The sequence below is a fragment of the Natrix helvetica genome (assembly GCF_964273705.1).
Source record: "Natrix helvetica genome assembly, chromosome: 2".
Taxonomy (NCBI): domain Eukaryota; kingdom Metazoa; phylum Chordata; class Lepidosauria; order Squamata; family Natricidae; genus Natrix; species Natrix helvetica.
The window spans coordinates 12780423-12799156 of NC_138552.1; the positions used below are offsets into that span (position 1 = coordinate 12780423).

At 40.7% G+C, this 18734-nt stretch overlaps 1 protein-coding gene across 1 annotated transcript in view; it reads left to right on the top strand.

Moving 5' to 3' along the window:
- Window positions 1–18734, top strand: part of DCC (DCC netrin 1 receptor) — a 1323879-nt gene that overhangs the window by 511682 nt on the left and 793463 nt on the right. Inside the window, exon 2 of the mRNA XM_081942031.1 lies at window positions 17948–18268. Within this exon, the coding sequence (XP_081798157.1) occupies window positions 17948–18268 (321 nt within the window). The remainder of the gene's footprint in view (window positions 1–17947; window positions 18269–18734) is intronic.

An 18734-nucleotide genomic window follows, 5' to 3' on the forward strand; every position in this document is an offset into this window, starting at 1 on the left:
GGGGGGAGGGGAAAGGGGGGGAAATGCTTAGATATTTTATTAATTGATTTTTTCTTTTAGAATATGTTATAAGATGTAATGTTACAGGAGGTTTGTTGAGATTGCCAATGAATGCCAGTGGGTGGTTGTGTTTTTGAATGCATATGATATCAGATAAAAGCACGTTTAAATAATTTTAGCTAAATGAGAATGGTGGTGTATTGACAGTAAAATACATGAAGATTTTTGATGTAAAATGTACTGTTCAATGGGAAGGAAATATATGTAACAATTATGATAGAAACACACAAAAACTGTTTGTAACCAATCGACACGCTTTCGACAGGATGTAAAATGAAGGATGATTCTTTTTTTGTGTTTTTGTTTATTTAAAACATATATATATATATATAAAAATAAACAGATATTTAGTGTGTGAAGATTGCGAGGAAAGAAGGAAATAGAGTAGATCAATTTCGATTTTAAAGAAAGGGTTAAATTTGCCAGGAAAACAATGGCTAATTTCAATGATATAATAACAATAAGAAGAAGAACTGTGGTGGCACACAGGTTAGAATGGAATATTGCAGGCTAACTCTGCCCACAACCAGGAGTTTGACCCTGACCAGCTCAAGATTTACTCCAGAATGGGACAACTCGCCGCAGCCAATTATTTTAAGTAATTAAAATATTTCAATTTTGGTCATTCATATTTCATTTTGCCCCTCCTTTTTATTCCACTATTTTTTCAATATTAGTGGCATGCACCCACTGGAGCCTGAATCTGCAGGGGGCGACAAGCTGGAACCTGAGCTGACAAAGATGGCTTCTTCAGAGGAAAATGGGGAAGGGTCAGTCAGGCCAGGGCCTTTCAGGATTAGGTCAGCTTGAAGACAGGGAGGAATAGGGGCAGGATGAACATGAGAGACAGAATTCAGACGAGGAGCAAGGACCACCCCCTCCTGATCCGAGAGCATGGAGAGTGGAGAGAAGGAGAGAACAGTGCAGGCTGAGCAGCCTATTTGGGAGAAGAGTGTCCTGCCCATCTTCACAAGGCACACTTGGGAAATGAGACTTAAGGAAAGGCTGTGTGGAGGGACATTTGTCAGGAACAAATGCAGTTCCTGAAGTGTTGAGTGCCAATGTTTGAACTTCCCAAGAGTCCTTGCATTCTTTCTGACTTTCCGGACTAATTACCTGGATCCTTTGCTTCCTGAACTTCTTGATTTGCTCTGCTGCATTTATTGCTGTGCAGCCTTGGTGTAGACAGTGGTGGGCTGGACTATTAGCAGCCAGAGGCTGTTGAGGTGTGTGCGGACACTTTGCTCTGGGATTTGCCAGAAACATGGGCGTGGGAAATTTGGAGCAATAAAGGGGTGGTTTGAACTGCCAGCTATTTGTGTTATCTCTGTGCCGTACCCTGTGTCATCACAATTACTGTAACTCTTATCCTGTGGAGAGATGTCCTGTGATGAGTTGACCATGGCAAGTTGACAATAGCGAGTTGGCCATGGCAAGTTGTCATAAGCAAAGGTTGATTCAGCCTTCCATCCTTCTGAAGTCAGTAAAATGTGGAGCCAGATTATTGCCGGCAATATGCTGACATTGTAAATTGCTCAGAGAGTGCTGTAAAGATACTTTTTTTGGCACCAGGAACCGATTCTGTGGAGAGAGGTTTTTCTGCACACTGGAGGGGGTGTGGTTTCATGTGCTGCCTGCATCCCGTAGATGGAGCTTCGCTTGTTTGTGTGGCCTAGTTTCCAGCAAGCTGAGGCCTGGTGCCAGTTTGTGGGCTGGTACCAGTCCAGAAGTGGTTTGCTACTGGTTCGCACTGGTTAGGTTGAACCGGTAGTGGAATGTTGGTCTGGGTCGCAGAACCGGCAGCAACCCAGGCTGGCCAAGCCCCTGAACTGGTTCCCCGGTCACCGTGGCATGTTTTTTTTTTTGGGGAGGGGGTTAATGTTCTGCGCATGCGCAGACCTATTTACAGGCAACTGTGCATGCAAACTGAACCAGCAGTAATACAGGTAGCAACCCACCCTGTACCAGTCTACAGACCAGTGGTTGGGGAGCCCTGTTGTAAAGCACTATGGAGCGGTATACAAGTCTAAGTACTATTGCTCTTTCTAGTGCTAAGCTCAGTTAGATCCCTGTCTTCATCCTATATTCATCCAGGGCTGCATTGTTAATAGATATGATATGTCATGTATTAATGTATCTACATGCAATATACTTGAGACTCCAGAGGAAATTAGCATTTTCCCATTAAGTTGATAAACTGGAGCTGTAACATGAGTATTTCCTGAGCTGAATCTATCACTAATGGGCAGACGTTTGTGGGGGATTCATGCTCATCTTGCCACATCTATGGGGATTAGAATGGAATGTGATAAGAAAGGAAGATTGATATTGCATTTATCAGACTGATTGGCTAATTACTTCAATCCACACATCCTTCCAAGAAAAAAAAAATCAGGGCTTTGAGGTGGTGTTAAATGCATGTTTGAAATGACTCATCTTGTCATATATTGAGTTTATGAACAAATTAGATCGCTTTTCAACCAGCATGGAAGCTGCAAAACGAAAATGACTGAAGACGAACCCAAGGAATGGATTGGTTCGTTTATGATGTTCAGACAAATGGAACCACAAGATATGCAATTACATTTTTCCAGGCTTAATATGATGTTTACTGAAGCTGCTTGAAGGCTACTATTAGTGTTCACATATGATCCACAAGAAGGAGTGAAAATAAACAGATTTAGCCTGACTTTTAGAGTTCGTTAGTTGATTGGCTTTTGGGGACTTCAGTTAATAAGATATGAATGCTAGGCTGCACTCATAGCCCTTGCATTGGGCCTTGTGGGAATGAAAACCCACTCCATCTGTTGACCTCCACATCTAGCTTCTGAACTTTTGATTCATTTGCTGGATGAATCCCAGTGCAAACGTTCAGTATGGGTGTTAGATCTGGGCAACGAGAGAACAGACTGCGGACACGAAGTGACTTAACAGCTCTTTATTAGTAGAAGAAGTAATCCAGCTTGCTCTGTGGTCGGAGGGTTCCCCTTTTATAGGGCTCGGGTACGCCTCTCGACCAATCAGAGCGATACCTGTTTCCCGCTGTAGCAGCGGACCAGAGAGGAGACTTCCTACGATATATGCTAATATCTAACAATGGGTATGCATATTTATTTGGAAATAAGGCTTATTTTATCCAGTGAGACTATTCTCTAGCAACTATATTTAATGTGCCAAGTACTGGTCTGAAGAATGATTAACTATAGGGTAAAAATACAACATTCCATTCAGGATAAAAAAAATACTCTGTAATCTTTTCAAGTTAAGTTTTTTTAAAATAAAAGCAAAACCTTGAAATTTGGGAATCTATAGGATTGTATAACTTTATAATAATGCCAGCCATGTACCAAAGACTTATTCAAACTATTTTTCCCTTAGATCTTATATGCTACAAATATATTTTGAAAAATGAAATCATCCCAGCTGTGAACCTCTGTTAGGAACTGCAGGCATTTAGGAGCACAAAAGACCCCCCACTTTTCAACTTCATCAAATATTATTAAAAGAAAATGCACAGAATAGGCACCATGTAAAGTGGCATTTTCTAGCCTGAGTTTTTTTTCCCCCTAGTGACATGTTCATACTGCTTTGAATATTGATTTCCAGGATTATTCCATTGTCAGTATTAAAAAGTTGGCCACTGTTTATTCTCTCAAAAGCCTTTCAGAATGCTTAAGAAGTCATTAAAAGAGTTGCATTACTTTCTTCAATGAAGAAAATACATATGCATAAAAAGGGATGAAAAAAGAATATTAATTTTTTGATAACTACAAATTTCACATAAAGAATAAAGCCTGATTGGTGATCTTCTTAGAATGTATATTTTCTTCCCATTCTTGCTCTGATTTTCCTTAACTACCGTGTTTTCCTGAAAATAAGAAACAGGGTCTTATTTTCTTTTGACCCCTGGCCTTATTTTCACGGATGTCTTATTATTTTTGAGGTGCAGGAGGTAGTGAGTGTGGTCACCTCATAGCTGCTGCTGTGTTGCAATATTTTTGGAGAGAGTTTAATTTTGGGGGAGGGCTTATTTTAGCACATGGCGCTCAAAAGCCCAATTGATCTTCTTATCCGGGAGGTCTTATTTTCAGGGAAACATGGTGGATTATCAATAAGAAAACAATCTAGTTTTCTTTTAGAAAAAGAAGAAAGAAAGAAAGAAAGAAAGAAAGAAAGAAAGAAAGAAAGAAAGAAAGAAAGGAGGAAAGAAAGAAAAGCGCCTTTGAGACAACTATGACTTGGATGACTGAGATAATCTATCCTGGTTTAACCTGAGGGGAGAAAGGCCAGATGGCATCTGATGTATCCAGTGCCATATTCTTCCTTCTTTACCACGGAACTGATGAAAGAAGTAGAGGTGATATTAGTCAGGAAGTATGAATTGATGCCTTATACAAGACAGTTTATAGGCTGGTTTATCTCTATGGTGGAGTGGTGGAAATTCCAGCTGGATTGGAGGGAGGTGTTAAGCAGGGATCTAGTTTGGAGTCATTGCACTGCTGCAAATGGCACAGATTTTACTCTCCCACCCCCAGAATCTTTGAAACCTCATCTTGCCATCTCCAAGGGAATGCAGACAGTCTGGTGAGCTTCATGTAGCCTAGTTGACTAGCAATAAAACTCCTGTTGAAATTCCTCATGATTGGTTCTGGTTGTTTTGCCCTGACAGATTGTTCCTATATGTGCATGCATATATACTGATGGATTGTAAATTAAATTGAAGGAAAAGCTATGTAAAATTGTTAGATTTGTTTTCCTCTCCAACATACTCCAACTTTGTTCTAGGTTCAATACAGTTCCACCACAAGTAAAAAAAAACACCTGTCTTCTATTAGCAGGAAAACAACACTGGATCCTGGCATATGACTGAATGTTATGCATACATTGTAATATATTCAAACATTGCCTTGTCCAAACTGGTCTTCTTATCCCCCTACCTGTTCTTCTCTCATGTCTCTTACTGTCATACATTCCTTCCTATTGCCAATGATCTCTCCTCTTCATTTCTATATCCAACTCTTTATCGCTCCATCTTCCCCTCTAGTTTTTCCAGAATCTAAATAAAACTTCTATAACTAATATATTGGGAGTGTTATAGTTCCAATTAAAAGGGAAAAAAAAACAAATTAGAATGTCCCTTCAAATCAAAAAAAGTGATTGGGGATTTAATTCCTCTGCTCAACTCAAAAATATCTGTTCTCATGCCATCCCTTGTCATTGTGAATAACAGTTGCTCATTCTTTGGCAGAAAGTTAATGGCCATTCCCCCCTGTGCCATCCACATTCATTCCATCAAATCGATTAGCTGCTTCACTAGAAGCATGTCTGCAACCATATCTCTGTCTCATCAACAGTTCAGCTGATGCCACCACCAGTTAATTACAGATAATGACTCAGAACTTGATCACACATTACATTTTTCTCCACCATGCCTTTTTCTTTTCCACACAATAAGTTGTTATTGTGTGTGCTAAGTTCTCTCTTTCTCTCTGAAAATGACAAAATCTGCATTTTAGAACAGAATAGAATAGAATAGAATAGAATAGAATAGAATTCTTTATTGGCCAAGTGTGATTGGACACGCAAGGAATTTGTCTTTGGTGCCTATGCTCTCAGTGTACATAAAAAGACAAGATACATTCATCTAGAATCATAAGGTACAGAACTTAATGATAGTCATAGGGTACAAATAAGCAATCAAGAAACAATCAATATCAATATAAAATGTAAGGATACATGTAACAAGTTACAGTCAGGCAGTCATAAGTGGGAGAAGATGGGTGATAGGAATGATGAGAAGACTAATAGTAATAGTAAGGCAGCCTTAGTGAATAGTTTGACAGTGTTGAGGGAATTATTTGTTTAGCAGAGTGATGGTGTTTGGGGAAAAACTAGTTGCCTTGGTGTGCAGTGATCTGTAGCATCGTTTTGAGGCTAGGAGTTGAAAGAATTTATGTCCAGGATGCGAGGGGTCTGTAAATATTTTCACGGCCCTCTTTTTGACTCGTGCAGTGTACAGGTCCTCAATGGAAGGCAGGTTGGTAGTCATTGTTTTTTCTGCAGTTCCAATTATCCTCTGAGGTCTGTGTCTGTCTTGTTGGGTTGCAGAATCAAGCCAATTATGGACATGCAGATGACAGACTCAATAATTCCTTTGTAGGACTGAATCAGCAGCTCCTTGGGAAGTTTGAGCTTCCTGAGTTGGTGCAGAAAGAACATTCTTTGTTGTGCTTTTTTGATGACATTTTTGATGTTATGTGTCCATTTTAGGTCTTAAGACAGTGGTTCTCAACCTGTGGGTCGGGACCCCTTTGGGGGTCGAACGACCCTTTCACAGGGGTCGCCTAAGGCCATCGGAAAACACATATTTTCAATGGTCCTAGGAACCAAGACACCAATTTTATGGTTGGGGGTCACTACAACATGAGGAACTGTATTAAAGGGTTGTGGCATTGGGAAGATTGAGAACCACTGTCTTAAGATATGATTGCTATTTGCATATGATATTTATTTGACTTTTCTTTCTAATGTTTTCCTGCAATTGTGGGGTCATCTTGTTTCATTCATATCAATTGAGTGTCCCTGGGATATTGGAACACTGCTACCATCTCCCCTAGTCCTTCTTTCTATTAAACTAGACATACCCAGTTCCTGCAATCGTTCTTCGTATGTTTTAGTCTCCAGTCCCCTAATCATCTTTGTTGCTCTTCTCTGCACTCTTTCTAGACTCTCAACATCTTTTTTACATTGTAGCGACCAAAACTGAATGCAGTATTCCAAGTGTGGCCTTACCAAGGCTTTATAAAGTGGTATTAACACTTCATGTGATCTTGATTCTATTCTATTATGATTTGAGAAGGGTTTCTAGAACTTCTTTGGCCAAGATAAACAAAGACCGAGCAGATTCTAAACCCCCAATTTTTATACTTTCCTAGATTGTGACTCTGACCTAATAGCACCAAATAGACTTATACCAGTTTTTACAACCCCAGACTGCATTAATATGATAAGATGAAGAATATTCCTAATCTATTGATAAAACATATAATCAGCCTATAATAAAATGTTATCTTCTGCCCCGTTTTAATTCTATTCATATTTTTAAAATCTCTAATTATACAATCAAGGAAGTTCTAAAGCCACATTAAAAAGAAAAGGAGAAATAACGTGTGATGCGTATCTTGATATGAATTCATCTGTAGAGAAGAGACATTGTTAATAATCACTTGTAATTTAGGAGCGGAATAAATCATGCCAAACCCATATATAAAACTTTGTAGATATCAAACATAAATCAAAATCCACCTCAACAACAGCCAAGAGACCATATCAGAAGCTTTCTCAGTGTCCAAAAAGAATTATATTTGCTAAGTTTTGTCTGTTTGGAATAGAAGCAGGAATATTACTGAAAAAGCTAACGTTGTCAGAAGTTTGACAGCGCAATATAAAATTACCTTGAATTGGGTGGATGATAGTTGGAAAAACATTCCATAATCTGTAGCCAAAATAGTGATTAACATTTTAGCATTCACATATATCAAGGAAATAGGTTTGCAAGGAGAACAAACAGTTGATACTTGTCTGATTTGGGCATAATTATAAAGCCTGCCTGATTAAAAACTAGTGTCAGCATTCCAAATAGCATCCAAAATAAAATCAGAGTCTGAGGCAATTGATTCCTCAAATTTCCAATTTATTAAAAGATCCATGTTGGCACATCTGGGAAAATCCAAATCTGAAAGCTTCCAGGTTTTTCCACCCAGTTCATCACATGGTCCAATCTTCTACTGCCACGAAGACAGATTCCTCCCATCCAGTTCTGGCCAGGTGCAGAGACAAAGACGACCTTGAGCTTCTAAGAAGAATGTTATTATGGCTACATGTCACCCAACTCCATATAATCCCCCCTCCCATTTTCCCACAATAGAAAGTGTGGGAGGCCTGAAGTCCAAAAAGAAAAGATGGTTTGCAAGCATGACAACCAGAGATTTGTTTGAGAAAACTTTACTATAGACCTGCGGTGTCAAACTCGATTTCATTGAGGGCCGTATCAGGGTTGCATTTGACCTTGGGGGGGGAGGGAGGGACAGACTGGGTGTGGCCAGGGTAGGCATGGTCAGATTGACATCACTGGGATCAGGGGTGGCTGTGGTGGCCCAAGCACTCTGCTAGTGAAAATAGGCTCCTGGGCTCAGTTTTCAGCTGAGAAAGCAACCTGCAATCCTCTGCAGGCGGAAATGGAACTTGCTAGGGCTACGGGCAGCCCTTCCAAGCTCTGTTTTTACCGCCAGAGGCACCACGGGCCAGCCCTTTCTAGGGTGGCCCCATGGGCCATATCTAAGCACCCTGCAGGCCGGATCTGGCCCTCGGGCTTGAATTTGACACCCCTGCTATAGACTTTGGGTCAAATGAAAAGCAACAAGCTAATGTATTTTTCATCCCAAACTATTGGGATAAGCACTTTTTCCAACTTCACAGATTTAATTACCATATTTTTAGGACTATAAGATACACCGGTGTATAAGACGCATCAAGATTTTGAAGAGGTAAGTAAGAAAAAAAATGTTTTGCCCTCCCCAGCCCACAGGAGCACTCTGGAGGCTTCAAAAGGGTGAAAATGGGTGAAAAATGGACCATTTTTCATAAAAACAGGGGCACTTCCCCCTTCTCCCAGCCCTGCTGAAGCCTGCAGAGTGCTTCTGGGGACTGGAGGAAGGGAAAACTGCCTTTGTTTTTGCGAAAAATGGCCCGTTTTTCATAAAAATGGGATGCAGGGGGCGTCGCTTCGGGAGGCCAAAAATGGCTGTATTCAGTGTATAAGATGCACCAACATTTCCACACTCTTTTCGGTGGGGATAAGGTGCATTTTATTCTCCGAAAAATACAGTACGCTGTCTATTTCTTGAAGCAAAAGAACTTGTGTAAGAACAGCACTTGATCTTAGGATGAATGTGACTAACCAGTTTTCTGTAGAAAGGTGCCTATCTTATCTTCTGTTGATGAAGAATTAGTATAAAAGAATTACAGAGTTGGAAGGGATATTGAAGATCTTCTAGTCCATTGATGGCTAAACCTTTCCAGAGTGAGTGCCCAAAGTACGCGCACCTGTGCATGAATGCAGCCGCCCGCCCATGAACCCCCAAAATGTAATGCGTGCGCAGCCCCGCTCATACCCCCTGCGCATGCGTGGCAGAGACCTGAAGACTATCTGGCCGGTAGGAGGAATGTGCGCATGCATGGTGGAGCTGAAATGGGGCTTGGCTTATGTGCCATCAGAGAGGGCTCTGTGTGCCACCTCTGGAACGCGTGCCATAAGTTTGCCATCACAGTTCTAGTCCTCCCCCCTACTCATGCAGGAAACCTTATACTATTTCAGACAAATAGTTGTTCAATCTCTTCCTGGAAAACCTCCAGTGCTATCACAACGTCTGGAGACAAATCTTTCCACTGATTTTGGAAAGTTTTGTCAGTATTATATAGATTAGAGCAACATTAAAATGATTCCTGATTAGTTGGGGATCTGTATACAGGCTTTACATTTACATCCCAAATAGATGTGCAAAATCTATTATTGTATTACTTAATTTAAGTTTTCAAGCCAATAACATTAGATTTCTTTCTCTTTTCCTATTATTATTGTTATATGAAGTGCAATAAAAAAAGTCTGTATCTATATCGGTCTGGAGATAAATGAGACATATAAAGCAAGAAGATCTCTTTTTTTTCTTAAAAAATAATTTTAATCAACTGTTGTGTCTTTTCATCTGAGGTCTAGGCCATAATGCAACATCAAATCCATGCTTTACCGGTTTCCCATATCAAAGACGGTAATATAACTGAGTCCTGTTAGCATAAATAACACCTGTTGTTCTTCGTATACCGTTTTATCATGTAGAAAATATATTTCAGTAGATCACTTAAAGAATGCAGATTTTCATGAAGCAGAGCAATAAACTTCATGGCAGCAAGTCAATTTTTAGTGATGTCCCCAGTACATGCATTAAATTTAGTTGGCAGTGAATGGGAAATCAAATAAACTAGCTCACGGGTGTCAAACTCCATTCATTAAGGGCTGCTTCAGGGTTGTGTTTGGCCTGGGGGGGGGGGCAGAATGGGTGTGGCCAGGGTGGGCGTGCCCAGCTCGATGCCACTCATGTCAGGGGGCCCTGTGGCGGTCCAAGTGCTCTGCCAGAGAAAATGGGCTCCCAAGCTCCATTTTTGACTGCAAGGGCTTCCTGCAACCCTCTGCCAGTGAAAAGCCTGCAGGCCAATCCTTTGCAGTTTCCAGGCCAGCCCCGTGGGCCAGATATAAGCACCCCACAGGCCAGATCCTGCCCCGGGGCCTTGAGTTCTGACCTAGCTAAAAGCCATTCTTAACTGCAGAAGAAATATATTTTTCCCCCCTTGGGAAATCTGAAGTTAAGGAAATCTTATGGATGTTTAGAAAGGTATGGTGTAGCAAAGTCCTGTTGAAACCCATTGTTAGGTCTACCATATTTGGCAACAACATCAGGACCATTTGGCAGCAAAGAATTAGAATTTCCCATCTCTTGTAGCTACTGTTTTATCAGTCATCCATATCTGTGCAACCTAAGTGTGGTAATAGGTCTACGCATGTTCTATTCCACACTCAGGCAAAAAATAATAATCAGTTTTTCAATACTCTTGTTTTCTGACTTAAAGAAGAAAGTATGAATGGGCTGCAAATCTCTCTCTCTCTCTCTCTCTCTCTCTCTCTCTCTCTCTCTCTCTCTCTCTCTCTCTCTCTCTCTCTCTCACACACACACACACACACACACACACACACACACACACACACAATCACTTACTTGTCTCATTAAAAGAGTAAAATGGGTGAATCCGAAAGCTGAGGTGCAAAAAAATTGTACAGATGATATTTGTGTCTAGTAGATAATGAAATCTGGGAGAAACAGAAGACAGAATTTTGACCTCATTATGAAGGTTTAGGAAGTAGTGCAAAAGCTATGGAACATTCAAGATGCTCTTTAAGTGCACTCCTCGGTTTCACGTAATTGGGGGAAGAGACCTTGTTCAAAACCCCGTTCCATTAAACTACTGATACTCATGAATTAATAGAAGAGCTTGCTTGAGAAACATAGGAAATCTCCTTAGATCAAATCATATTAGTGGTGTGTTTCCTAAGATTAGTTCTAAAGTGGTATCCTAATTAATTGAGCCTTTCTTCGATCTACGGCTGTTCCAGAAAATATCTCAACGATCCTCACCATGAAGACTTTAGCGCAAAAATGAAAAAGAGAAACATCCCCCCAACAAAAAACAAATCAAAATAAAAAAGCCCAATAAGAGAATAATTACATAGAAGGTTGCTGTAATAAAACAAAAAAAAAATGTACTGTACATTTCTGTTGGTATTTGCCATACAGGGTAGCTCAGATAGGAAGCACAGCAAGATGAAAGAATTCTACTTTGGTATAAAATTATGTTACCAGAATTTTACAAGTCTAAAAACACATTTCTTTCCCATTGAGATGTTTGCTACTCTCCCATTCCCTTTGCAGACTAAACTGCCTTTATCTGACTCTTTCCTTCTGTATCCCAAGATCATTCCCACATACCATCCCAAATGGTGGGATTCAAAAAAATTTACTGCCAGTTCTGTGAGTATGGCTTGGTGGGCATGGCTTGGCTTGGCTTGGCTTGGTGGGCTTGTCTTGGCTTGATGAGTGTGACTTGGCTTGGTGGGCATGATTTGGCTTGGTGGGCATCGCAGTGAAAGGATACTGCAAAATCCCCATTCTCTCCCCACTCCTGCGGGAAGGATACTGTAAAATCCCCATTTCCACCCGACTCTAGGGGAAGGATACTGTAAAATCCCCATTTCCCCCCGACTCTAGGGGAAGGATACTGTAAAATCCCCATTTCCACCCGACTCTAGGGGAAGGATACTGTAAAATCCCCATTTCCACCCGACTCTAGGGGAAGGATACTGTAAAATCCCCATTTCCACCCGACTCTAGGGAAGGATACTGTAAAATCCCCATTTCCACCCGACTCTAGGGGAAGGATACTGCAAAATCCCCATTCTCTCCCCACTCCTGCGGGAAGGATACTGTAAAATCCCCATTTCCACCCGACTCTAGGGGAAGGATACTGTAAAATCCCCATTTCCACCCGACTAGGGAAGGATACTGTAAAATCCCCATTTCCACCCGACTCTAGGGGAAGGATACTGTAAAATCCCCATTTCCACCCGACTCTAGGGGAAGGATACTGTAAAATCCCCATTTCCACCCGACTCTAGGGGAAGGATACTGTAAAATCCCCATTTCCACCCGACTCTAGGGGAAGGATACTGTAAAATCCCCATTTCCACCCGACTCTAGGGGAAGGATACTGTAAAATCCCCATTTCCACCTGACTCTAGGGAAGGATACTGTAAAATCCCCATTTCCACCCGACTCTAGGGGAAGGATACTGTAAAATCCCCATTTCCACCCGACTCTAGGGGAAGGATACTGTAAAATCCCCATTTCCACCCGACTCTAGGGGAAGGATACTGTAAAATCCCCATTTCCCCCCCCGACTCTAGGGGAAGGATACTGTAAAATCCCCATTTCCACCCGACTCTAGGGGAAGGATACTGTAAAATCCCCATTTCCACCCGACTCTAGGGGAAGGATACTGTAAAATCCTCATTTCCACCCGACTCTAGGGGAAGGATACTGTAAAATCCCCATTTCCACCCGACTCTAGGGGAAGGATACTGTAAAATCTCCATTCCCTCCCCACCTCACTAACCTGCTTTCAAGCTCCGTTCTCCTGTGCAGGGCAACCGAAGAAGACCTAGCCTATCAGCTGGGACTTGGGAGGCAGCAAATAGATGGGGACAGGGCCAGTAAGAGGTGGTATTTGCTGGTTCTCCGAACTATTCAAAATTTCCGCTACCAGTTTGCCAGAACTGGTCAGAACTGGCTGAATATCACCTCTGATCCCAAATTATTTTGCTAAGGATCTTCTGTTTTCATGGGTTTTTCAGAAGATCCTTAGCAAAATAATGAAAAACACCTCCATTTACATTAGGGCTGTAGCCAGTTTTAATACTAATTATTTGTTGCATCTAAGAATGATACAACAGTCTTCTTGCCTCCATTGTTGATTCTTGACTTCAGCTTATAATGGTTGTTGTAATTTGGTAAGACTTTATAAGACAAACACCAATGATTTCTTGATCGTGCTCTCAACAGCCAGTAGGACAGAATTCATATCATTCTTGTCAGCGGTGGGTTTAACATTTAGTGACCACCGGTTTGCCCCACGTATGCCCCTTCCGCGCATGCGCCTGGCCTTCCACACTGCACTTTGCTCACACAGTGCCTTCTGAGCATGCACCTGGCCTCAAAAACATGCCTAAATAGGATGGCATAGAGGCGGGGCAGGTAAATGGGCCCACCCATGATTTCCGCTACCAGTTCAGGTGAACTGGTCCGAAACGGCTGAATACCATCTCTGATTCTTGTTCAGTTATTTGTTGCTTCGAAGGATTATGCAGCAGTCATCTTGTCTCTTGTTGATTCTTGACTTCAGCTTATAATGTTTATTGTAATTTGATAAGACTTTATAAGGTGAACTACAAGAATTTCTTGGTTATGCCCTCAACAACCTATAAGACAGAATTCATATCATTCTTGTTGAGTTATTTGTTGCTTCTAAGAATTATACAATAGTCGTCTTATCTCCATTGTAGAAGCTTGACTTGTACAACTTATAATGTCTGTTGTAATTTGATAAAACTTTACAAGAACTACGAGGACTGTTCGGTCATGCTCACAACAACCTGTAGGACAGATTACATATTATTCTTATCTTATATAACCCAGTGACACCTCCCACTTTTTTTTTTATGCATGAACTACTTTGGAGTTTCGAGGCAGTATATTTCAAAGAAGGTTTCCATTCCTTTTATATTCTTTTAAAAAATGTTCACCATTTATTCAAGCTATTAAGCATCATATGCCGAAGCAATTTTCAGATAACTGTAGCTTTTGACTGCATATGAATAACTGAAATTGCAGCTCACTGGCAGGGGTAATTGCATCAAAAGAGAGTTAATCTTTGTTTAACTCCCGTGACTTTATGTACTTGATATACTGAAAGCAATAAAGTGCCACTGTTTCAAAATAAAGAATTTGTTTTCTTTCGGTGAGATGGTAGAAGGCTTATCTGGAAAGAAGAGTGGTGGAAGAGATGTAAAATCCCTTAAGAATCTTACATCTCATTATAAAAAGATGTCTCTGGGATTTGGTTGAAAGATGCTTTTCTTAGTAGTGCTTCAGAACTTGGAAATTGGATTTTACCAATAAGGGTTTCGTGCTGATAATTGAAGCAGTTTGAGATCACATAATTGCAATGCTATTCTTAAAAATTTCAGCAATCTATGCTAAGGTGCTTTGGAAGTGTACATTTAAAATACATCTTCCACACAATGACAGGGCAGTGGAAATGAAGGAAGAAACATCTTATTGTACTTTCCTGCAAATCTAGTAAGATATGTAAATGGAACTACTGTATTTTTTGGAGTATAAGACACACTTCCCCCCTAAAAGAGTGTGAAAATTTGGGTGGTCTTATACATCAAATTTAGTCCCACTCTCCTGCCGGCCCCCACCCTTTGGCCTCTGCCTCCAAGCAATTTGCCTCCTTGCAGCAAACAGTGAACAGCCTGTTTTAGTTTCAGCTTCAACACAGCCTGATTAGCACAAGCAGCCTATTGTCAGTTGGCTCGGCCTCCTGACAATCAGCTGTTTCAGGCTACAGGGATTGCAATTTCCTATTGCCGCCTCCATGCTCCCCATATTTGGCCTCCACATCCCATTTTTGGCCTCTGTATGCCCAGGTTTTGGCCTCCGTGCACCCCATTTTCTGCCCATTCCAATCCCCACTGCCTGAAATGGACACCCAGAGGCCAAAAACAGGGAATGCTCAGGCTGAAAACAGGATGCGCGTGGAGCCGGCAATAGTCTATGGCAAACCCTGCAGCCTGAAACAGCTGATTGTCAGGAGGCTTGACAATCAGCTGCTTGTGCTAATTAGGCTGTGCTGAAGCTGAAACAGCCTGTTTGCTGTTTGCTGCAAGAAGGCAAATTGCTGGGAGACAGAGGCAGATTTTTTTTCTTGTTTTCCTCCCCATAAGCTAAGTGGTCTTATACTTCGGAGCGTCTTATACTCCAAAAAATATGGTAATTTACCTTAGTTTCCCCCTAAATCAATCTCTCCAGCTCATTTTATTTTTGTGTGTACTCATCAGCAATATATTCTGTCCCATTAAAATCTGAAACATTCAAGAGAAATATGTTTGAAAAGCCCATTGGAAGTTTTACATTTTTTTTTTAACTGTTAAACTTGTTGGGTGTAGTGGTTAAGGCAGCAGGTTAGAAACTAGGGGATTTGAGTTCTAGTCCACTAGGCACACGGGTATCAAACTGACAGTATCACATTGCTGTCACGTGATGTATCACAATGCTTTTACCAGTGGTGGATTGCCAATTTTTAATTACCGGTTCGGGCGCACATGCACAGAAGTGTCCGGGCCGGTGGGCGGAGCCTCCACCACTGCTACTACCAGTTTGCCTGATCTGGGCCAAACCAGGAGTAGCCCACCTCTGGTTTTTACCCTTCACGGAGCTGGAGTGGGTCTGGCCTACGTGTGACACATCTGGCCTGCAGGCCGCTGGTTTGACAGCCCTAACTAGGCATAAAACCAGTTGGAGGATCTTGAGCCAGTCATTCTCTCTCAGTCCTAGGAAGAAGCAAAATCTTGCCAAGGAAACTGCAGATGCTTGTCTAGGTGTGAACACTGCACACACACACACACACACACACACACACACACACACATATCATATTAGGAATTTTTGATAAATGCATGAGAAGTCTCAATACAGAGGTACTTAGGGTCTTATTTCCTTTTTTGGAGTGTCTCCTTGCATTTTACTATTATAAAATACTAGCTGATAATCCAGCATTGCCTTGGTATTTACTTATAGGTGGGAAATGTCGGGACCAAATGTAATTTCTAATGTTGGATTTTTCCCCTTACCAGAGGGAGCCCCCTTGTGGAGTACAGTGGAGCCATTACCATGGCAATTCATTTGTGTTGTACAGTAGAAACCATTTTACGGCAGTACAATAGAAGCCATTTTAAGGCACAACAGGCTGTATCTTAACAGAACACACACACTGAGGGGTTTTACCCCCACAGTATTTTTTTTCCAGAGTGTAAGTGATCTATGTACCAAGTTTGGTTGAAATTGCTTGAGGCATTTCAGAGTTATGCTGGAACATATACACACACAGCGATATCTAACTATCTATCTACGAAAACATATTTGGGCATACCAGGGGTTGTAACACAAATGTGTGTGTGTGTGTGTGTGTGTGTGTATGCGTGTGCGTGCCGTGTGTGTGTGTGTGTGTGTGTGTACAATTGCACTGAGTGTTCTGACACTATAAAGAGCACCCTGTAATTAGATATATAATAAGAGGTGGTACTCGGTGGCATTTGGAATTTGCTTCTCCTTTCCTGTGAATTGGTTTGTTTGAGTAAATTGTTGAATAATTGATATCCTTTGGGAATTAAATTCTTCTATGTGCAGAGGATTAAGATAGAAGTAATAAAACACTTAGAGTGCAACACAAGCTGAGCCCTCTAAAGCGAATTAGATCTTAAGATACTGATAGGCATCTGCTTTAGAAGAATTTGATGCTAGCTATTTCTTTTTTCAACATACTGTTCAGATTTGGAAAGTTAAAATGCCTTGGGGAGTTTGGTTAAATTCTGAAGTTGCAAATTAGTCTATCTTTGCTCGTTATTTTGTTTTTGCAGATGGCAGGATGCAAATATACACTTGATTAATTACTTCTTTACTTTAATAAACTTTAGGAAAGTGTGTGTGTGTATGTATGCATGTGTCCCAAGCAAACTCTAAGGTACATTTTGTTTAGGTATGTTTACATTTTATTTAAGTATCTAAGACAGAATAAGTGTGGAGTGGAGTGAGTGAGGAAACAATAATACATTCTTGCAATGTAAATTCTTAACTTTGCATATTTATGTGTAAGGCTTCAACTACATGTGACACAGTATGTTTCCTAAAATTGGTTTCATTGTGGTTCAGAAACAGACATATGTTGAGGAAGGGGATTATTTTATGTGGTAAAGTTAAATGGTAGCCAGAATGTTTCCTAAAAGTAAAATCAAACTTCCATTTAATATTCCAGCTCAGGTAAAAACCCTGTATGTTCAAGGATATACATACATTCATACATATATACATACATACCCAAAATTGGAAATTTTCCTGAACTTTCAATTTTGGAGATAGATAGATAGATAGATAGATAGATAGATAGATAGATAGATAGATAGATAGATAGATAGATAGATATATTCTTCAAATGTACAGTTTTTTTTACCTGAGCTGGAACATTAAATGTAATTTTGTAAATGTGTATATATGTGTATGTATATGTGTATGTATATATGCATATATCACCTTCTGTCTGGAAGCAATTCCATAGGTGGAAGGTGTAGACATTTTGATGAGGTATAGATATTTAGTACTGTAAGAAGCCTCAGACTGCTCCTGAATGAAGGAGTGGAATGTCTGCCAGTTTGAACTGAGGTAACGTAATGTGAGGCAACTGGCAGTTGGAACAGAGTTGTTTTCAGGTGGGGAGGGGGAGTAGTATACATATATATAAACACACACATACATACATACATACATACATACATACATACATACATACATACAATGTTTCCAAGTTTGGGGATATTCATCTTGCAGAAACAAGGCTTTCCTGGCATATGACTAATTAGTTTATTTTTGGCTGTTCATCCCAACAGGTGCACAGATTATGGGATTTACAACATTGCACTTCCTGATTGAACCTTCAGATGCCGTCACCACACGGGGAACTAACGTTTTGTTGAACTGTACAGCAGAATCAGATCAAGGATTTCCTGTAATCAAATGGAAAAAGGATGGTGTCTTTTTAAACTTGGCAGTGGATGAGAGAAGACAGCAGTTTTCCAATGGATCTCTTTTGATACAAAATATTGTCCATTCCAGACATCATAAACCCGATGAAGGCCTTTATCAATGTGAAGCATCATTAGAAGGAACTGGCGCTATCATCAGTCGAACAGCCAAAGTTTCAGTAGCAGGTAAGGATTGAGCTTGGAATGAGAAGATATTTTATGGTTTGTCTGAAGCTGCAATTATAAATCCGAAGTTTTTTTTTTAAGGTTTCTTTCATTTGCAAAGTTAGAATACGTTGAATCTGGTAATACCTTCCAAGCTGGTCAACTTTATTGAGGCATAAACCTAATTTATTGAAGAGCCGTGGTGGTGCAGTAGTTAGAGTACAGTATTGCAGGCTAATTGCCCACACCATGGAGTTTGATCTCAGGTTGACTCAGCCTTCCTTCCTTCTGAGGTCAGTAAAATAGAGACCTAGATTGTTGGGAGGGCAATACACTGATCTTGTTTACCGGAGTGCTAACAAGCACTATGAAGCGGTATATAAGTGTGTGTACTATTGCTATAAGGTTTCATGAACACCTCATTTGATCACTTGCAAAAGGAGATATGCTATTACATGAGTTAAAAGATGGGAAAAGGCTTGATGGG